Source organism: Sciurus vulgaris (genome assembly GCF_902686455.1).
Source record: "Sciurus vulgaris genome assembly, chromosome: 9".
In the NCBI taxonomy this organism is placed as follows: Eukaryota; Metazoa; Chordata; class Mammalia; order Rodentia; family Sciuridae; genus Sciurus; species Sciurus vulgaris.
Genome location: NC_136469.1, coordinates 101,132,523 through 101,150,245, shown reverse-complemented (window position 1 = coordinate 101,150,245; position 17,723 = coordinate 101,132,523). Strand labels below are relative to the sequence as shown.

Below are 17,723 nucleotides of genomic sequence, written 5' to 3'. Positions count from 1 at the left end.
TGAGGATCAAACACAATGCCTCATGCGTATGAGGCAAGCACTCTACCACTGAGTCACAACCCCGGCCTGCAAATTTCTTCGTTGTTACAGCCAGACCTTTCTGGATGGCTCAACCAGTTATGTCCATTTTAAAAATATTCTTGCCTTTTGTCTTGATATATAAATTTCATAGCTTTTATTTTGCAGCCAGCACATCCCTCCAACAGGTACCCACTCCCTGGTCCGCATGGGCTGTGAATCAGAGAACCTCAGTAGGAATGTGGAATCTGATTGCATATCTGGATTGGGGTCTGAGGTTCTGCTTATCTCACAGGCTCACCACTAATGCTGATGACTGGCCTTGGACCACACTTTGAAAAGCAAGAGCTTGGAAAATGACAACTCTCAGCTCCTGGGAGGAACTCTTCTGTTTCTCTTTGATATGTTTCTTATTAGGTTAAAAAATCTGCAAAGGACTCAGTGTATTTTCAACAAAAAGTTAAGGTTTTATTTAGAATATCATTTTAAAGACAAAAAGCAGTTCATTATATTTAGCAAAATAAACTTAACAAATGCATTAAATAAGGTAAATTCAAGACTTTTTGAGTTTTTGGAGTTGCATTTTGGTTAAAGTTTCTTCTAACCTAACTGGGTTCTTTTCAAATTAATACAGGTGTATGCCAAGGAACTGTTTTATAAAATTTGAACGACTCAAATACACCTCTGTCTTCTCACTCAATCATCAATGTTTAAATGAAACATAAGGAGAAAAACTTAGGTAAGGAGATTCAGAAGGAAATGCTTTTCCCCCTCCGTCATGTTATCTTTTCAACAGAGGCCTTGCTTGTTTTGAAATGGATGGTAAAAGCAAATTGTCATTGGGAGGTAAGGGTCAAAAGCAAACTTAGATGGCATTCACACCATCTAACATTCAACCCGGAGGGAAATGCAAGCCACACCATGTTCCCAGCCAAGCCACTGCTTTACACGGAAGCTGTGGTTAGCTTCCGGTTGTTATTTTCTTGTTATGTACACCTAACAAAACACAACATTGTGTTAAATAGCAGGATAGCTAACAAAGGAACATACAACGTTACACTGAAAAATCAAAACGGCGTGATGCAGTGGAGAATCAGCAGCTGGACCTCATGGAGGTAAGCTGCCGGTGCCTGCTACCTCCTTAGTCTGTGACAGATCTGCACTCCGAGGGCAGGCCTTCCGACTGCCGCCACTGGGCCAGGCGCTGTTTAAACCATTTCTGGAAGAAAGAAATGTGCAAAATTATCCATCACATACTGAGAAACTGAAAAGCCTGTTTAATTTCTAAAACACAGCCTTGTGGCCCAGTTGGGAAGGAGGGAAGCAAGGGATGGGCCCATGGGGATGTTTTTCACTGTGGCACCAAACTTCTGTCTCCGGACCTTTGCATAGTCATTCCCTATGTTTAGAATGGGCTGTATTCTTTATATGATGATCTCTTTGTGATGTACAGTTTCCAGCTTGCGTAGAACCTTCTTGATGAAGTCTTCCTGACCACTCTTATCAAAAGTAGGTTCTCCTTATGTATTTTAGTACTTTGTTACCTTCACAGAACTTTTAATGTTTTATTTTTATTTTTTGCTTGTGGATTCACTTTTTTTGTTTGTTTATTATTTGTTTTTGGTTCTCAGGATTGAACCAGTGGAGTTTTCTGCCACTGAGTTACTTCCCCAGCCCTTTTTATTTTTTGTTTTGAGATAGGGTCTTACAAGTTGCTGAGGCTGATCTTAAACTTGCCATCCTCCTGCCTTGGCTTGCTGAGTCACTGGGATTATGAACGTGTGACACAGTGCCTGGCTTATTCACTTTTTTTTTTAGTCTACACACTCACCCGTATCATCACCATTGCATCTTAGCCCCAACGAAGTCTCAAGAGTTAGAGATTACTCAATGTTTGTTGAATGAATAAAAGGAATTAAAGACCTTCTTTGATGCCCAGATAGATCTCTATGGTTGATCTTACTGTGGGATTTGCTCATTGATAGCTAACTAGTAAGAATTTTTTTGCATGTCTATTTTTTATTTTTACTTTTCTGTAGTTATTTTCATAGTTTATATATTTCAGTTGCTATCAATTCAAAGCAAACAATGTGTTGTTCAATTACACTACACCCAATTCAGCTCACCAATTCCCAATCATTAGTGACTCATTTGTTTTCTTTGGGCTGTCGGTATGACACTGAATACCATATCTTTATTTTTATTGATTGATTCATTATCCTTAGTGTAACTGATTTCATACCAAGTAAACCGAGTAATTAATTAGTAATAATCTGATGAATAAAATGAATGGTAACTGAGCACTAGACAACCTGGGAGCACTCAGGAATATGGGGAGTGGGTCAGCCCCATCTTTCCTGATCCAGGGCCCCTGAGCAGTGAGAGAAGGTGGAGAAGACCTAGCAGATTACTAGAACCTTCCAGTTCTGTATGACCCACATATTCATACTTCACAGAAGTGACCATGATCAGAGAAGCTCCCGGATGGGATGCTTCTAGACCTAGTACATGGGAAGACATTTTTATGTGTTATAATGCATTATGTTACACTCTCAGCCAGTAGCTGCCTTTGTTATGCAATGGAGTGGGTGAGAGGTTAGGAGAAGCATGCTGGGGAATAAAGCTGGGGTCTGAACCAGGTTGATCAGGAGGAAATTGGGATTTTAAGAAAACAAATGTGCCAGGAAATGGTGGTGCATGCCTGTCATTCCAGTTACTTGGAGGCTGAGGCAGGAGGATTACAAGTTGGAGGCCAGTCAGGCAACTTAGTGAGATCTTATCTCAAAAATGAAAAAATAAAAAGGGTTGGGAGTGTAGCTCAGTGGTAGAGCCTTTGCCTAGCAGGCATGAATGCCTGGGTTCAATCCCTAATACTGCCAACAAACAAACAAAAAAACCTTTGAAGCAGGAGTAGCGAGGAAACAGAGCAGCAAGCTGATCCACACTGGAGAGAAGTTAGCTCGATAAGGAAGTCGGTTCCCCGTGCTCTGCTCTCCTTTGTGCTTCCCAGCCGCTCACATGTCAGGGCACACTGTGAGAATGACGGTGGTGCCTGTCACACTGGTGTAAACAGGGAGCTGCCTGGGGAGGTGGCCACCCAGGGCTCTGCAGCACTGGGCTCTGCCACCAGGAAGCTCTGTTGTAACTATTTAGTTTTGAAAACTTGAAAAAAGTCCCTAAAAATAGACCATCAGTCAGCTCTTCTATAAATGAAACAAGTTTAGGGGGTTCCTACTGTCTCTTCAGAGCTCTCTGGGCCTTCCAGGGGCAAGCGGATGAAGGACAGCAAAGAAACAGAAACAGCCCAGCTCCCAGACACCAGACCTGCCATGTGCTAACAGAGGCGGTGCAGAGGGAAGCATCTAGAGGGGCTCATGCTTAGCGCTACCTGATGGCTGCTCAGGTGCAGTTTCAACCCCAGAACCAATGGGCCAGGCTCTCGGGCCAAACCAGAGAAGATCTCATCTCTGCAGAGACCTAGGGAACTGAAAGGGAGTTTAGTGTAAGCCCAAGATCAGAAGAGAGGGTGAAAACCCACAGAAGCAGAAGTGCTTCTAAGGAGCAAGTCCTGGAGGACAGGCTGTAGCACTAGAAAGGGTGAGGCCCCAGGATGGTTTAGGGCTCCGTGTCAGTGCTAAGTGGCTGAACATCACAGGGCCACACCTCAACTCCCGCTGCACTGCCACACACAGCTGCCAAGTTCAGGTGCCTATCCTTTACACTGGAGGGTGGCTGCAGAGAAAAGGAATCTAAAGTCAGAGCAGAGGCCAGCAAGGAGGAAAGGGAAGCCTTTTCTTTGGGTGTTGCTCCCTGGATGTCATATTTCGCTCCTGGGAATCACTAATCTTGAGACGAGAGCTCACATAACTTTGGTGCTTTCAACCCAAGTTCTGTGAAAGGTGGGCACATTTTCTTCTGGAATCCATATGTGTGTTCAGTTAACTCTGGGTTCTGGCCTGAGCACAACGCGACAACAGCTTCATTAATGAGGTAGCCCTGTGGGGGTTTTCGAGGCTACAAGTGCTGATTAAATAGGATTTCCAGTGACTAGAGCTGAATAAATCACAGCATTTTAAAGACTGACTAATTAAAACCTAGAGGACGAAAATCTTACTCTATCAGGACTCATTTAAGACAAAATGGTTGAGCTGGCCCCATTCAAAGGAATCACCCACATCTTTACACTATGGAGCAAAGTAGAATATTGATGGCATTACTGAAAATTGCTTCACCCTGGACCACGTTTGTGAATTTGCTGTGAATTTGCAAATTGGCATCCAAATGCTTAACCAATTGAGCCCCAGCACTGCGGGATGGGAGGATTTGCCAGAAAAGCTCAACTGATTTCTGAAGATATAGATTTTAAAATCAGATATATACAGGAAAATTTAACAAACCAGGTGCTGTCCAAAAAAAACCATTAAATCCTTCATTTGCTCCCCCCACCTCAGCTGAATCTTATTGTGTCTGAGATATCAGTGCTGATTTTCCACCTGGCTTTGTCCTTCTCGCCTTTGTTTCTGCCATCCCCTGGGAAAGATATTCAGCCCTTGCTTGCTTATAAATGCATGCCCTCATTACCCTCGCCCACTGATGGAGATTTATTTACTCTGAGTGAACAGATGATAATGAGACATTGGGATGGGAGGGGTTAGGGCAAAATAACATTGTTCCTGTCCTTTTCTCTAGCAACTAACATTTCATTCTTTTCACTGGGAGACCTTTAGAGGTCTTTATTCAACAGATAAAACATCCAACAACTAAAAACCACTGGGTTCTGGGAACAAACCCAAAACATCAAGAGGAGATAAAGAATACTGGAAACTTCTCCAAGAACCAATGCCAACTACACTGCGCTTGAATTGTATGGTTGTATGTGTGTGTGTGTGTGTGTGTGTGTGAAATAGAGAACACTAGATCATCCTAGACTCCCAGGGGGCTGATGAAAGAGCTTTCCCAGTTCCTTCTAACACTGACTTCAAAATAATAAAAAAGAGGTGTTTGGATGCTGTAAGGTTTCAAGTAACTTAAATGTAGGTGGTGTTTAGGTTATTCTCTAGAGGAGGAAAAAATCATTCTAGGATCCCTGTAAATGCAACTTAAAAAATTAAAGCACCCTTCATGTTGCTCTGAATTACTGCAGGTTCCCCCCCCAACCCCCATAGCAGAGAATTTTGTCCTCAATGGGACAGCTATAAAGAGAGCTGCAGGTTCTTTTGTGGTTGGTTCATAAGTGTGATGACTGGGTTTTCTCGCCATTGTGAGAGATGTACCTCCCTCAAACCTTGTTAGGATGTCAGTATATTACTAGACTTATCCAAGAGGAGGGGGTGGAGGAAAAAAACAAAAAAGAAGTCCACAAAACCCCTAGTCAGAGAATGTTTCCACCTTTCAGCTCCTCTTGCCCCTGTCAAAGCATCAGCAGTGAGTCATTACAGGAACTGTCTCACAAGAGTATCTAATGCATATTTTTATTGTTCTAAAGTATTACTTGTTCTAGGAAAATTAAGTACAATTCTATCTCTGGAGGTCCTTGGTACTAGGGTAGTGTGAAGATCCAGGCCTTTGTGATGAATATTATCTTGGCTTTGGACCTTGCATGGAAAAGGGCTACACTGCTGAAGAAGAGAGACAGGGATGTGGGGATACTGATCCTGCTTATATGTAGGTGCGGTGGGCCGTGGCCTCCATGGAGCTATTCCAAGGTCCCTGAAAGAACTGCTACAAATAAAAATAATTTCATGAATGTCTAAAAGTTCATCCTTAGACATTATATCTCCAAAAGATGCTTTTCTTTTTGTAGAAGACACCTTAAAAAATGTATATATTGTTTGAGGAGATTAAAGAACCATTCTCATCTACCCGTACTCATGAAGATGGTAGGGTTGGGGGGCAGAAGGATTGGGAAGATGAGACCCCATCCAGTAAGGAGTGACCAAGGACAGGTGGCCTGAGGTACCTAGGGATCTTCTTTCCTGAAACTTGCAAAACTGTCTCTTTCTGAGCTCTGTATTCCAGATGCTTCCCTGCAGGTCTAGGCAGGAAGACAGAGGCAGGCTGAGCTGTGGTAGCCGCAGGGAGGAAGAAGGTGTTGGCCCCATGGCAGGAAGAGGAAGCCAAGGGGCCCCTGCTATGGGCTGACTCATCCGCACCCACTCCATGTCAGGGCTGGGTCTACCATTTGTTGATTTGAGGATGGCAGAAGAGAGGGAGTAGAGAAAAGGCCGCCTGAGAGGGGCAGATGAATCTAATGTGCAGGTGTCTGCACTGTGGACCTCAACCACAGAAAGAAGCAGGTGTTCTTGCTTCCTGTCCCTATCCAGATTTAGTTTTAATTCCCTAATTTTAGGTGGCTCTGGAGGAATGGTTGACTATGACTATGGCCTAGAGTGATCTTTTTTAATGCATGAATTTTTTTCCAGAAAGAAATATGACTTTTCAGTCCTTCCCTCCGACTCACCCAGTTGTTTCCATCCCTCCTCTGTGGAGACAACACAGCATGGTGGTCAAGAGTCTGGATTGTGGAACCCGACTTCCAGGGTTTAAGTCCTAACTTGGCTGCCCCCTAACTGTGATCTAGGGCAAGTTCTTAACCTTTCTAAGCCTCAGTTCTCTTATCTAGATAATTGGGCTAACAGTACCTACCCTTATGGTAATGTAGAAAATAACTTAATACTTAGAGGATTCCTCCAACAACACATGGCAAGTATTATCCATTCCAAAGATCCACATATGGCTGGGGGTGTAGTTCAGTGGTAGAATAGAGTGCAAGTTTAAAATGCCTGAGGCCCTGGATTTGATACCTAGTTTGATACCTAGCATCCATCTCTCTCTCTCTCTCTCTCTCTCTCTCTCTCACACACACACACACACAAATATGAACAACAAATATTAACAAAATTATTCTGCTTTACAGATACAGGGATTGATGCTAACTTGCTGCGGGAGAATCAGATGCTGAGAAGGGGTTACCATCCCTTGTTAGTACTGTCCCCACAGAATACTACAGCCATAAAAGATGAGTTGTCTTTATGATCATTCCTCTTTTCTAAATATAGCATGGGGTTTTAAATGCTTAAACTTCAGCAGCCTGCCTCCTCAGGGGGTTCCAAGAAACATGAGTTGTTAGAGTTGGGTTACAATATAAATCACCTTCCACTTAGTTCTGGTTCTGGTTAGTCAGACAGCTGTTCCATTTGCTAGAAACAGATATGTCTGCCTTTCTACTTGATCTGTGAAGGAGAGGATTAACCATGGGCAAATTTTCCAAAGTGCCTCTGGCTTAATTAGCAGAAATCATTTTGGATTTGGGGTCCAGGGTCTTGGTCCTAGGATCCCGGGAGCATCTATTATAAGGTTTAAGTTTCAAATGAGCATGGTGAAGAGAGGACAGAATCCCTGGTGCTCTAGAAAATGGGAAGAATAAGAGTGTCTTTGCTTTAGCTTTGAGATTAGAGGCGTCAAGTGCTTTGGGTTCCCACAAGTGATGCTAGCTCAGTTCCAAGTAATTTATCATCCGTAACAAATTGTCTTTTCATGACCAAAGGGAAAATAGAAGCCAGAGTGTAGACAGGGTTAAAAAAAAAAAAAAAAAAGTCAGCTAAAGGCCCCAACACTGCATATTCAAGTGTTGCATTCTCTAATCAATTTGGGGGATAAGAGACTTCTTAAAAATATCAGAGCACTTAAGGGGATATGTGCTGCCATTCCCTGCAGCTATGATGTCAAATGTCTACATTCCTGGAAAACTTCAGAGAAAGACTCAAAACCTCAGAACCAGGGATTTTTTTTTTATCTGAGCCAGATCTGCCTGGCTAGGTACAATTTGAGTTTTGCCGCTAAGGGGAAGCCGGGCGAGCTGCAGTGGAGAGAACACGCTTAACGACCCATGCCATCCTAACAACTTCCTCTCCTCTGGGCCTCAGTTTCCTCATTTGCCAAATCTGAGGACTGAATTGAAAGCTGAATTCTAAGGTTCCTTCTAACTGTGACGTCCCCTTTGAAAATAGATGTTCCTGAAGGTCTCGAGCAACACCCTGGAGGGGAATAGCGAGCCGGGGAAATCGAAACAAGAGCAGGCGACCAATGCTGCCCCCAACCCCGAGGGAGGACAGAATTTATCCCGGGCTGTGGGAGAGACTGGAAAAGCCAGGGGACCTAAAGGTGGACGGTGCCTTCGCAGATCCGAGGGCAGCCACCACGGGCTGAGCGTACAGGGCAGACGGGGAACCCTTGGGAACCAGGGAGCTGCGCTTGCGGTGGTGGGAGCGATGCAGGAGCTGGGCTCTAAACCACCGGCCAGCGGGCGAGGGCGCGAGAATGGAGGCCACCGGGACCGCTCCGGCCTGGCAGGGCCGGCGCCCCGGGCACATGCGGCGCTCACCTGGGTCTCCTCCTCGGAAAGGCCGGCCTCGGCCGCGATGAGGCACAGCGTGGTGGGGTCCGGGTGCTTGTTGACCTTGTTGAAGTTGTACTCCAGGATCTCCACCTGGTCCTCGGTGGGGCCGCTGGCGGTCTCCGCTGACATGGTCCCGGTGCGGCTGCGGGGAAGGGGGAAGCGGCTGCCGTGAGCGGGGCCGCGGGCACGGAGCACCGCAGGGGCCGAGCTTCTTCGGGTCGCGGCTGGACCCCTGGCCCCGCTGTCCCCTCCCTCTGCCCGGCCGCACGAGTGCCCCGTGGCCACAGGCAGCAGCGGGAGCTCGCGGGCGCCCTCCCCGGGGCCGCCCTCCCCGGGAGCCCAAGGGGTCCTACGGCTGCGCGGCGCGTCCTCCTGCCTCCCCGGACTTCCCTCGGCGACTTCCCCGACCCTGCCGAGGCTGGTGCCGAGAAGATGACACCGCGCCCTCCCCTCCCGCCCTCTCCGAGGAAGAAGCGGAGGAGCGCAGAGGTGCTTTTGAAAAATCGTCTTAAGAGCTCTCTCCCGGGAGGGGGAGCTCCCCGGGGAACGAGGACAGACGCGGGGTGGGTGGGTTTCCCGAGTCCGCGGCGGCCACGCCTCCCCGCGCGGTCTGGGCGCACCCGCACTTCCTCCAGGAAAACTTCCCATACCACAGGGGCTACCTCGAAAGTGGAGATGCGCTTTTAAGATCTTTCCATTTTAGAGATGAAGACGAGTTTATAGAGGAGCGGGGATTTAGGATGGGAGACTGAGCCACCTGCGGGGCTTGCCTGGGTCACTCTGCACCCTGCAACCTCCTCCTCCAACTGTCCCGCCCGCTCTAGCGCGCGATCCGTGAGTCCCAGGACTGCAGTCGCCAGGCCAGTACCTCACAATAAATGGTAAAGAGCTCACCTCATTTACCGCCCACCCCACCCGCCTCTGTGATGACTTCCAAGATGAAGCAGGCACCCAGAAGGATCAAAGTCAACTGTCATTTAAAACCTCAGACTTCCTTTGTGATGGTAGTATAGACTCATTATAAAGTCAGGAAAATAGGTTCACGGTAAATGACATTACACCCTTCTTTTAAAGCCAATCATTACCCAGGTTTGGGACAACCTTCTTTCCATACCTAAGCAGCCTTCAAATTGGGACAAAGAAAATTGGCAGATGTGCCCCCTTTTCCAATTTAAGATGTACCCAGGTGTAGAAAGTGAGCCTATAAGATATTCTTGACTTGTCAGGATTTGTCGGTTGCTGACGGTAAAAGACAAACAGAAGTGTGGGAATCACAGAATCACGTTGGTTTGTTGTTTTAACAAACAATTGCAAAATCATCCAGCACAATCCTGAGTAGGTTTTGATGTGGTTTGTGCCTGGGGATGAGCCACACTCCACTAATCTGCCTGCATCATGCACCCAGTACTGTTACAACCTTTTCTGTGACCTGCATCTTCTTCCTAAATAAATTCATTTTCCTCTCTTCTAGGTCACCTGAAGGGACTTCAGGCAAGGCAAGAAGCTGTAACACTGTGAGCCAGTCACATTGAAATCACTTACTTCCTCACTGAGAAATCATGAGTTTTAGTGAACTGTGCTCCCCGACCCCAGCAATTCCTGTCTTAGTGCTGAGGCAGGAGGGAGTCGAGCCTCCTCAGAAACAGCACCTCCCATTTGCACCCAGTTCTCAGTTATCTTCAACACACAACTTCAGAGCTGGAAAGAGCTTCAAAATTACCTCCTGCAGGTCTCTCCTGTCACAGTCCAGAGGAATGAGATACAGGATGGCTAACTTTCCCAACACTGCCCAATTAGTGACCAGCACACTAGAAAGGAAAGCCTTAGCTTTGGATTTAGCCCATGTTTGGCTCACCCCTTCTCAGCAGGCCAGTCTGTCTTCAGTTCGGTGGGGGGAAAAAGAAAAAAGAAAAAAATCAAGAGACCAACAGTCTAAATGCAGGCGGGGGCTTGTCATTGTGAATGGGCACAAACTGTCCCATTCACTGTTTCAGCGGCCCACTGAAACCACCTACACTGCTTATTTTGACTAAAAGAGCACAGAACAGGGAGACTGCTGCCTCTAATTTTATTTCTTGCTCCAGAAAGTTTCCATCTAATTCCACTTGACACTGTCGTTGGCTCTGCCACGAGGATCTTTACTGCTTCTTTGTAGAATCCTCAGTTCAGAAATACTAGATTTCAAAACTGGATTCAGATTTAAGGGCTGTCCTGCAGATACTTCTCCCATTCTTTTTGTTCCTGGTGTTATATAACTCAAGGACTGCTCATGTACATGGGGTCAGGTGCATTTTATTTTATTAGATTTCTGTGGCTTCCTGTTAGAGGACTTTGTTTGAGGTTTCATGGGGAGGTCCTGGTTGACTTTAAAGTATGCCTTGGGTTAGTTGGCAGTAGGCCATTGGCTTTGGTTGGCGGTTAAGATCTGTGGGAGGGCCATCTGACAGCACCTACTTCTCCAAGGTACACCAAAACAAACTTGCTTAGTTTCTAGAAATGTAGGCAAAAGATCTCGACCATCAGATATATTTGTTATTTCTCTGCAAAGCTCAATCTCTATTATTTCAGCTCTTGGTGATTGACAGATGTTTGCTCTTGCTTCGTTTCTTTTCTCTTTCCCTCTTACTGCATAAATCAAACTGGGTTGAATCCCCTGGTAACCTTGGCCTTATAAAGCTTCTCAACTGTTTCCAATAAGGAAACTGTTGAGAAGTTTCTTTTAAAGTAGTCTAAACAATTTCAGAAAAAAGAACTAAAAATATTTTAAAGCTATTTAAACTTTAATCTTAGCACAGGTTTTGTTTTTGTGGTTATTCACATCTTATGAAACATTCAAAGAGTAATTTGTCCTGTGATTGTATTTTTCTTTCATGATTTGGGCAAGTCATTGCATAAATATTGTAAAGTGGTTAATGGGTACAGTAGCATACATCTTTAATCCCAGTGACTTGGGAGGCTGAGGCAGGAGGATCACAAGTTTGAGTCTAGCCCCAGTAACTTAGGCTCTATGCAACTTAGTGAAATCCTGTGACAAAATAAAAAAAAAAAAAAAAAAAAAAGGGCTGGATATGAGGCTCAGTGGTAAAGTACCTCTGGGTCGAATCCCCAGTGCCGCGGGAAAAAAAAAAAAAAGAGAGAGGTTAGGTGAAAATTGCTGGGTTTTTCCTAATTTAATTCCAATGACAGAGTAGACTGTTGTGTCAACCTGACAACCTTATTTCTACCTTTATAAACTACCTCACAGAAAGTGCTACCAGCTGGTAATCTTTGGTTACCTTTTTCGATATCTTTTCCCAGCTAGTCTGACCTTTGTCATGCCACTAATATCAAACCAAGAAACAAAGATTATCTACACCTTCAACTTCTGGTTCTAGTAGTTAAATTTTGTGTTTAAAGAGTTCTGCAGTTATATGATCATGGAAGATGTAGGCCTACTGTGAATTGTCATTGTTTTTATCAACTGACATTATTTTGCATTTCAGTGCCCATTTACAAATTGGTTATAAACTATGGTTTGAAAATAATAAGCTTCTGATTCTTTAAATATAAATAAATAAAGATTATCAACAGTAGATACTCCCCCAAACAGAGGCTTATGGTGAACCAGTCCAAAGGGAAACACACAGATGGATGGTTCTTCAGGACCTTCTCCCAATTTTCTTTCGCCTATATTTCTTTTATGTTCACTGTGAACTCCCCGTAAGCAATGGGCTCTTGAAACATTTTGTATTTTCCTAAGTGAGAAAAATGATGTGTGGCCACTTCCCCAAAGTGGTGGGTCTTTGGAAGGGAAGAGGACTTCCCACTCATCACCTACTGGCCTGATCTGGAGAACTAGGAGGGGGGTCACCCAGGCTGTCAGTGTGTCTCAGAAATCGACAAAAAGAATGACTGGAGGTTGGGGCTCCGTGGCAGAGCACTTGTCTAGCATGCCAGAGGCCCTGGGTCGATCCTCAGCACCACATAAAAAAAAAAATAAATAAAGGTACTATGTCCACCTACAACTAAAATATATTTAAAAAGAAAAGAAAAGAATGGTAGATGTTTACAAGATGTGTAAATTCCCTCTTCTTGGGAATTTACCTATATCTTTGTTTGCACTCAGCAAATCTTGTCATGTAATCCTGATACCAGGAGTTAGTAAGTAGATACTAAGATTATCTTTGGTGAACCAGGTGTTTCTAGAGATGTGTAATTGTTTTATTTTCATTGATATTCCCATTTTTTTTTTCCCCTAAAAGCACTAGTAATAAAAAAACATTGAGCAGTTAAAAAAAATAAAAAGAATGGCTGGGACTGTAGCTCAGTGATGGAACCTTGCCCAGCATGCTACACCTGTGTTCTATCCCCAGCCCTGCCCAAAAAGAAAAGAAACATTTTTTGTCAAAAGGGGGTGCAACATTGATCTGTTTCCCCAGGCCGGCACAAAGGCTGGAGGTGGAAGGTGGAACTTTGTTCTTTTGAATATAAAACTGGTGGTTCGTGTCCTTAAGTTACTAAGAGCAGGAGATGGCCAGCCTGGACAGGCTTTAGAATTACCTGTGGAAAGGTGCAAGCCCACCACAGACCTCCCCAATCAGAATCACATGTTAGGAACCCAGTATCGGAGAAATGAAAAGTATTCCAGTTCTTACAAGGTTCTGCAATTTAATCATGAAAGTCAATTATAAATGTTTAGAAATTCTTATGCCTGATACCTGCTCTGATGTTGTATATCATTAATGTATATCATTAACATTTAAGGAGATGGTAAGTTGAGTATTTTTAAAGGAAAAAAGTTTTTAAAGTGCATATCAGAATGAAAAATTTGAGCATCACAATATTGATATTTTGTATATATGGTCAGAAATGGGAAAAAGTCCTTTAAACTTACATTAGCCAGAGAGATACTGCACTTTCAAAAATTCAGAAATAATATGTAACAACAAATCCCATCATTAGGTAGAACTATAATGCACCAACAAAAAATTGTGGAAAAAAAGAATTTAAAAGAGAAAACAATTTCAGAAATAAAACTTTTTTAAAACTATTACATTGAGATCAGAGTTTTAAAAAGCAGATCATCAAAAGAAAAACCCTATCCTATCACATTTATTTATTCTAATTGACGTAGAAGCTAAAAATTACAGTGGAAAAGATTTGGCAACCCTGAGTTTGACTGTCCCCCTTTAATGCCTTAAAATTTCCAATGAGTAAAATGCTAAAATTTAAGTTATACTTTATGTAGATAATGTGGTTAATAGAACTTAAAATTGAACATTCAACTCAAAATGCTTTATGTACACATAAGCATCATTACTGCCTTTAGGCAAGCAAGATTCTAAATCTAAGTAGGAAAATATATTTTGAAATGTTCTATTGAAGCCAGGAGTAGTGACCCTTGCCTATAATCATAGCAACTTGTGAGGCTGAGGCAGGAGGATAGCAAGTTTGAGGCCAGCCTGGGGAACTTAGCGAGACCCTGTCTCAAAATAAAATAATAATAATTAAAACGACTGGCGTTGTATCATAGTGAGAGAGTGTTAACCTAATGTGTGAGAAACTGGGTTCAGTCTCTAGTGTTGAAAAAAATTTTAAATGGTATATTGATTCCATCTTTACACCTAAAAAAATGGAGGAAATAAATAACAATATGTTAACAGTGGTTATATTGCACAACGATGAATGATCCAAGGAGTTTTCTTCTTTATACTTTTCTGCTTTTCCAAACTTTGTACTATATGCACTTATTACTTTAAAATTGAAAAAAAAGTTTTTCTTTTTCTTAAACACTTTTTTTTTTTTAAGATACTGATAGACCTTTATTTTATTCACTTATTTATATGTGGGGCTGACAGTCAAACCCAGTGCCTCACACATGCCAGACGAGCGCTCCACCACTGAGCCGCAACCCCAGCCCCTTAATGAAACATATTCTTGATCATACCAGAGATCCACTGTGCCCTGAGGTTTATTATTAGTACCAAATAATATATTGAGGAGGAGTATGGTAATCGTTTCTTTTTTTTTTTTTTTTTTTAACACAATGTTGATTCCTTTAAGTCTAATGCACTCATAAGGGGTTGACACTTTAAATGTTTCATTTCCGCCAACTGCAGCCTTATCTAAGTACACCAAAATAAGCACTTTTGTCATAGATGTAAACCAATGATTAGCAATACTTTTTTTTTTTAAAAGGACCTAAACTTCCTGCAAATTTCAGCATAGTTTTATTGTATGTTTCTTTTAGAAGTTGATTTTTACAAACTACGTAAATATATTATACCAGTTATCAATCTACCAAATCAAAAACTGAATAATAAGCTACAAAGAAATAATAATCCTGGCTTGTATAGAAATGTGCAGTGTTTTCAGTGTTTTCAAAGCTCTGAACAGTTGCCTGCTAATTAAATCCCCAAAGCTTAGAGTTAGAAGATGAGTGTCACAGTAATGTAATTTTAACTTCCATTTACATTCATTTTAATATATTACTAAGTGGTAATTGTTTCTCAAATCTAGTTAGAGACATAGACATTTTCATTTTCCACTCAAACATCATTAGTATAGAGGCGTACCTGGAACCTGCCTCTAATCCGAGCCTCTCAGGAGGCTGAGGAAGGAGGATCCAAGCTGCCAGCCTGAACAACTTAGAGACCCTATCTCAAAAAATAAAAAGGACTAGGGGTGTAGTTTGGTGGTAGAGCACCCCTGGGTCCAATCCCTAGTACTATAGAAGAAAAGAAAAGGAAAGGACATACATTATGCACATACAAATTATGAAGCATAAATTAAGTAAACACTAGTTTTGTGAACCCTGGCCTAAAAATTAAAGCTACCTGTATTCTCCCTCAACTCCATCCCCTTGCTGACCTTTCCCCAGAGGAAATGACAATTCTGAATTTTGTATTACTTATTCTTTTGCTTTTAAGATTAGTTCTAGCTGAGCTCAGTGGAGCACGGCTATAATCCCGGGCACTCAACCACTGAGCCACATCCCCAGGCCTTTTAAATATTTTGTTTAGAGACAGGGTCTCACTGAGTTGCTTAGGGCCTCCCTAAGTTGCTGAGGCTGACTTTGAACTTGTGATTCTCCTGCCTCAGCTTCCTGGGCCGCTGGGATTACAAGCATGCACCACTGCTCCCAGCTTCTAAAAAAAATTTTTTTAAAGTTTTGTTTGTTATTGAATCGTATAAAAATGGTCTTATACCTTTTATTTCTTTCTCTTGCCCATTAATCTGGTTAAAATTTCTAGAACTATATTGAATAAGAGTGATGAGAGTGGATACCCTTGTCTTGTGCCTTTGCTTAGAGGAAACACTTCTTAGTTTTTCTTCATTTAGTATGATGTTGGCTATGGGTTTGTCATGCATAGCCTTTACTATATTGAGATAGATCCTAATTTGATCAGAGCATTTTTCATGAAAGAATGTTGAATTTTATCAAAGGATTTTTTTCATCTATTGAGGTGATACGCGATTTTTATCCTTGATTCTATTTGTGATATATTGTTTATTAATTTGTGTATGTTGAACCATCCTTGCTTCCCTGGATTGAAACCAACTTGATCATGTTATATGATCTTTTTTAATGTGCTGTTAAATTCAGTTGGCAAGTATTTTGTTGAGGATTAATTTGTACAATTAATATGCATTAAGAATTATAATTACAAAAATTATTACCCTAGGTAAATATATGATTACACAAACGGTATCCCTCTACTTCATGTACAGAGAAACAAGATGCATCCCATTTGTTTACAATAAAAATAAATTAAAAAAGAATTATAATTAAAAGTGATATCATGCTATATATAATATTTTGGGGAATTGCTTCTTTCACTCAGCATGTTTCCAAGATCCATCCATTCATGATGTTCATTCATGTTCACTGCTAATTCCATTTTATGAATACATCACGACTGATTGACATCTTCTTATACCAATGGATACTTGGATTGTTTCTTGGTTTGCTGTTATTAACACTGTGTCCCTGAACAACTTTTTTTTTTTTTTTTGAAGTGTTGGAGATCAAACCCAGAGTCTCACACATGCCAGGCAAGTGTTCTACCACAGAGCTACATCTCCAGTCCTTTTGAATTTTATTTTGAGGCAAGTTCTAAGTTGCCCAGGCTGGCCTTGAACTTGTATGGAAGGATGGTTCCAAGGTCTGTTTGGGATTACAGGTGTGTGCCACTGTGCTTTGAACATTCTTGTCTCATCCTCCCTATTAGGAGTTCTCTGGGGTCTTGCTAGGTCCAAAACTACAGGCTTATATTACAGGGGTTTGGCTCTTTAACTTTACCACATATTATCAACTCATTTTCCAAGTTGAATAAAACTACCCTTCCACCTACTGCATTTCTTTTTCTCCACATCCTCATCAACACTTGTATTGTCAATCTTAGTTTTTGCCAAAGTTACTGTGTATTCTTTTTATGCACAAATAGTATCTAAGCCTTGTTGAAGCTATTTATATTTTCAGCTTGCATGACCACTTGGGGTTAAAAGGTTCCATATGTTTACTATTTACTCTGCAAAAGTATTTCCTGTTCTAGCCCAGAAGGGGATTTGAGTTTTTTTTTTTTTTTTTTTTTTTTTTTTTAGAATTCTGTCTCCAGGCTACTTTAGTTATTTTCACTGGTCACCATGAACAATACCAAAAAAAAAAAAAAAAAAAAAAAAAAAAAAGGGCATGGAAAACTAATTACCAGGACCTTTCATTTGGATCATATCTAGAAGTGTTACTGGTTTTGCTAGGTGTGCTAGTGCATGCCTGTAATTGCAGCAATTCAAGAAGTTGAGGCAGGAGGATCATGAGTTTGAGGCCAGCCTCAGAAATTTAGTAAGGTCCTAAGCAACCTAAAGAGACCCTGTCCCTGTCTCTAAATAAAATACAAAAAGGGCTGGGGATGTGACTCACTAGTTAAGTGCCCCTCAGTTCAATCCCTAGTACCAAAAGAAAAGAAAAAAAGAGTTACCAGTTTTGCTTCCATACAACTCTGGGAATCAGGACTTGATTATGTACTTTAAAAATGCATTAATCTGCCGGGTATAGTGGCGCACGCCTTAATCTCAGTGGCTTGGAAGGCTGAGGCAGGAGGATGGAGAGTTCAAAGTCAGCCTCTGTAACTTAGTGAGACCCTAAGCAACTCAGTGAGACCTTGTCTTTAGGGATGGGGATGTGGCTTAGTGGTTAAGCACCCCTGCATTCTATCCATGGTATGAAAAAAAAAAAAATGTGTTAACCTGTTAGTTCCCCCCAGAGTAAATATCAAAGTCTTCAATTGAAGATCATAGAGGTGGGTTTATTTTTTTCTTTTTTTTTGGT

At 42.2% G+C, this 17,723-nt stretch overlaps 1 protein-coding gene and 1 long non-coding RNA gene across 3 annotated transcripts in view; one reads left to right on the top strand and one right to left on the bottom strand.

Annotated features, from left to right (window-relative positions):
* Positions 1 to 462: 462 nt before the first annotated feature.
* HOPX (HOP homeobox) overlaps positions 463 to 17,723 on the bottom strand; it is a 31,772-nt gene continuing 14,511 nt past the window's right edge. The window contains exons 1-3 of one of the 2 annotated variants that reach the window (XM_079154775.1): positions 8,770 to 8,891; positions 8,402 to 8,558; positions 463 to 1,237 (exon numbers count right to left, since the gene is read on the bottom strand). In XM_079154775.1, coding sequence (XP_079010901.1) covers positions 1,160 to 1,237; positions 8,402 to 8,545 — 222 coding nt within the window. In that variant the 5' untranslated portion in view covers positions 8,546 to 8,558; positions 8,770 to 8,891 and the 3' untranslated portion in view covers positions 463 to 1,159. Of the gene's footprint in view, positions 1,238 to 8,401; positions 8,559 to 8,769; positions 8,892 to 17,723 lie in introns of those variants that run through there. The other variant, XM_079154776.1, reaches the window with a different exon arrangement.
* On the top strand, positions 9,068 to 10,308 carry LOC306670177. Its single transcript, XR_013766341.1, has 2 exons — positions 9,068 to 9,297; positions 9,888 to 10,308. It is a non-coding gene; the product is annotated as an uncharacterized lncRNA (long non-coding RNA).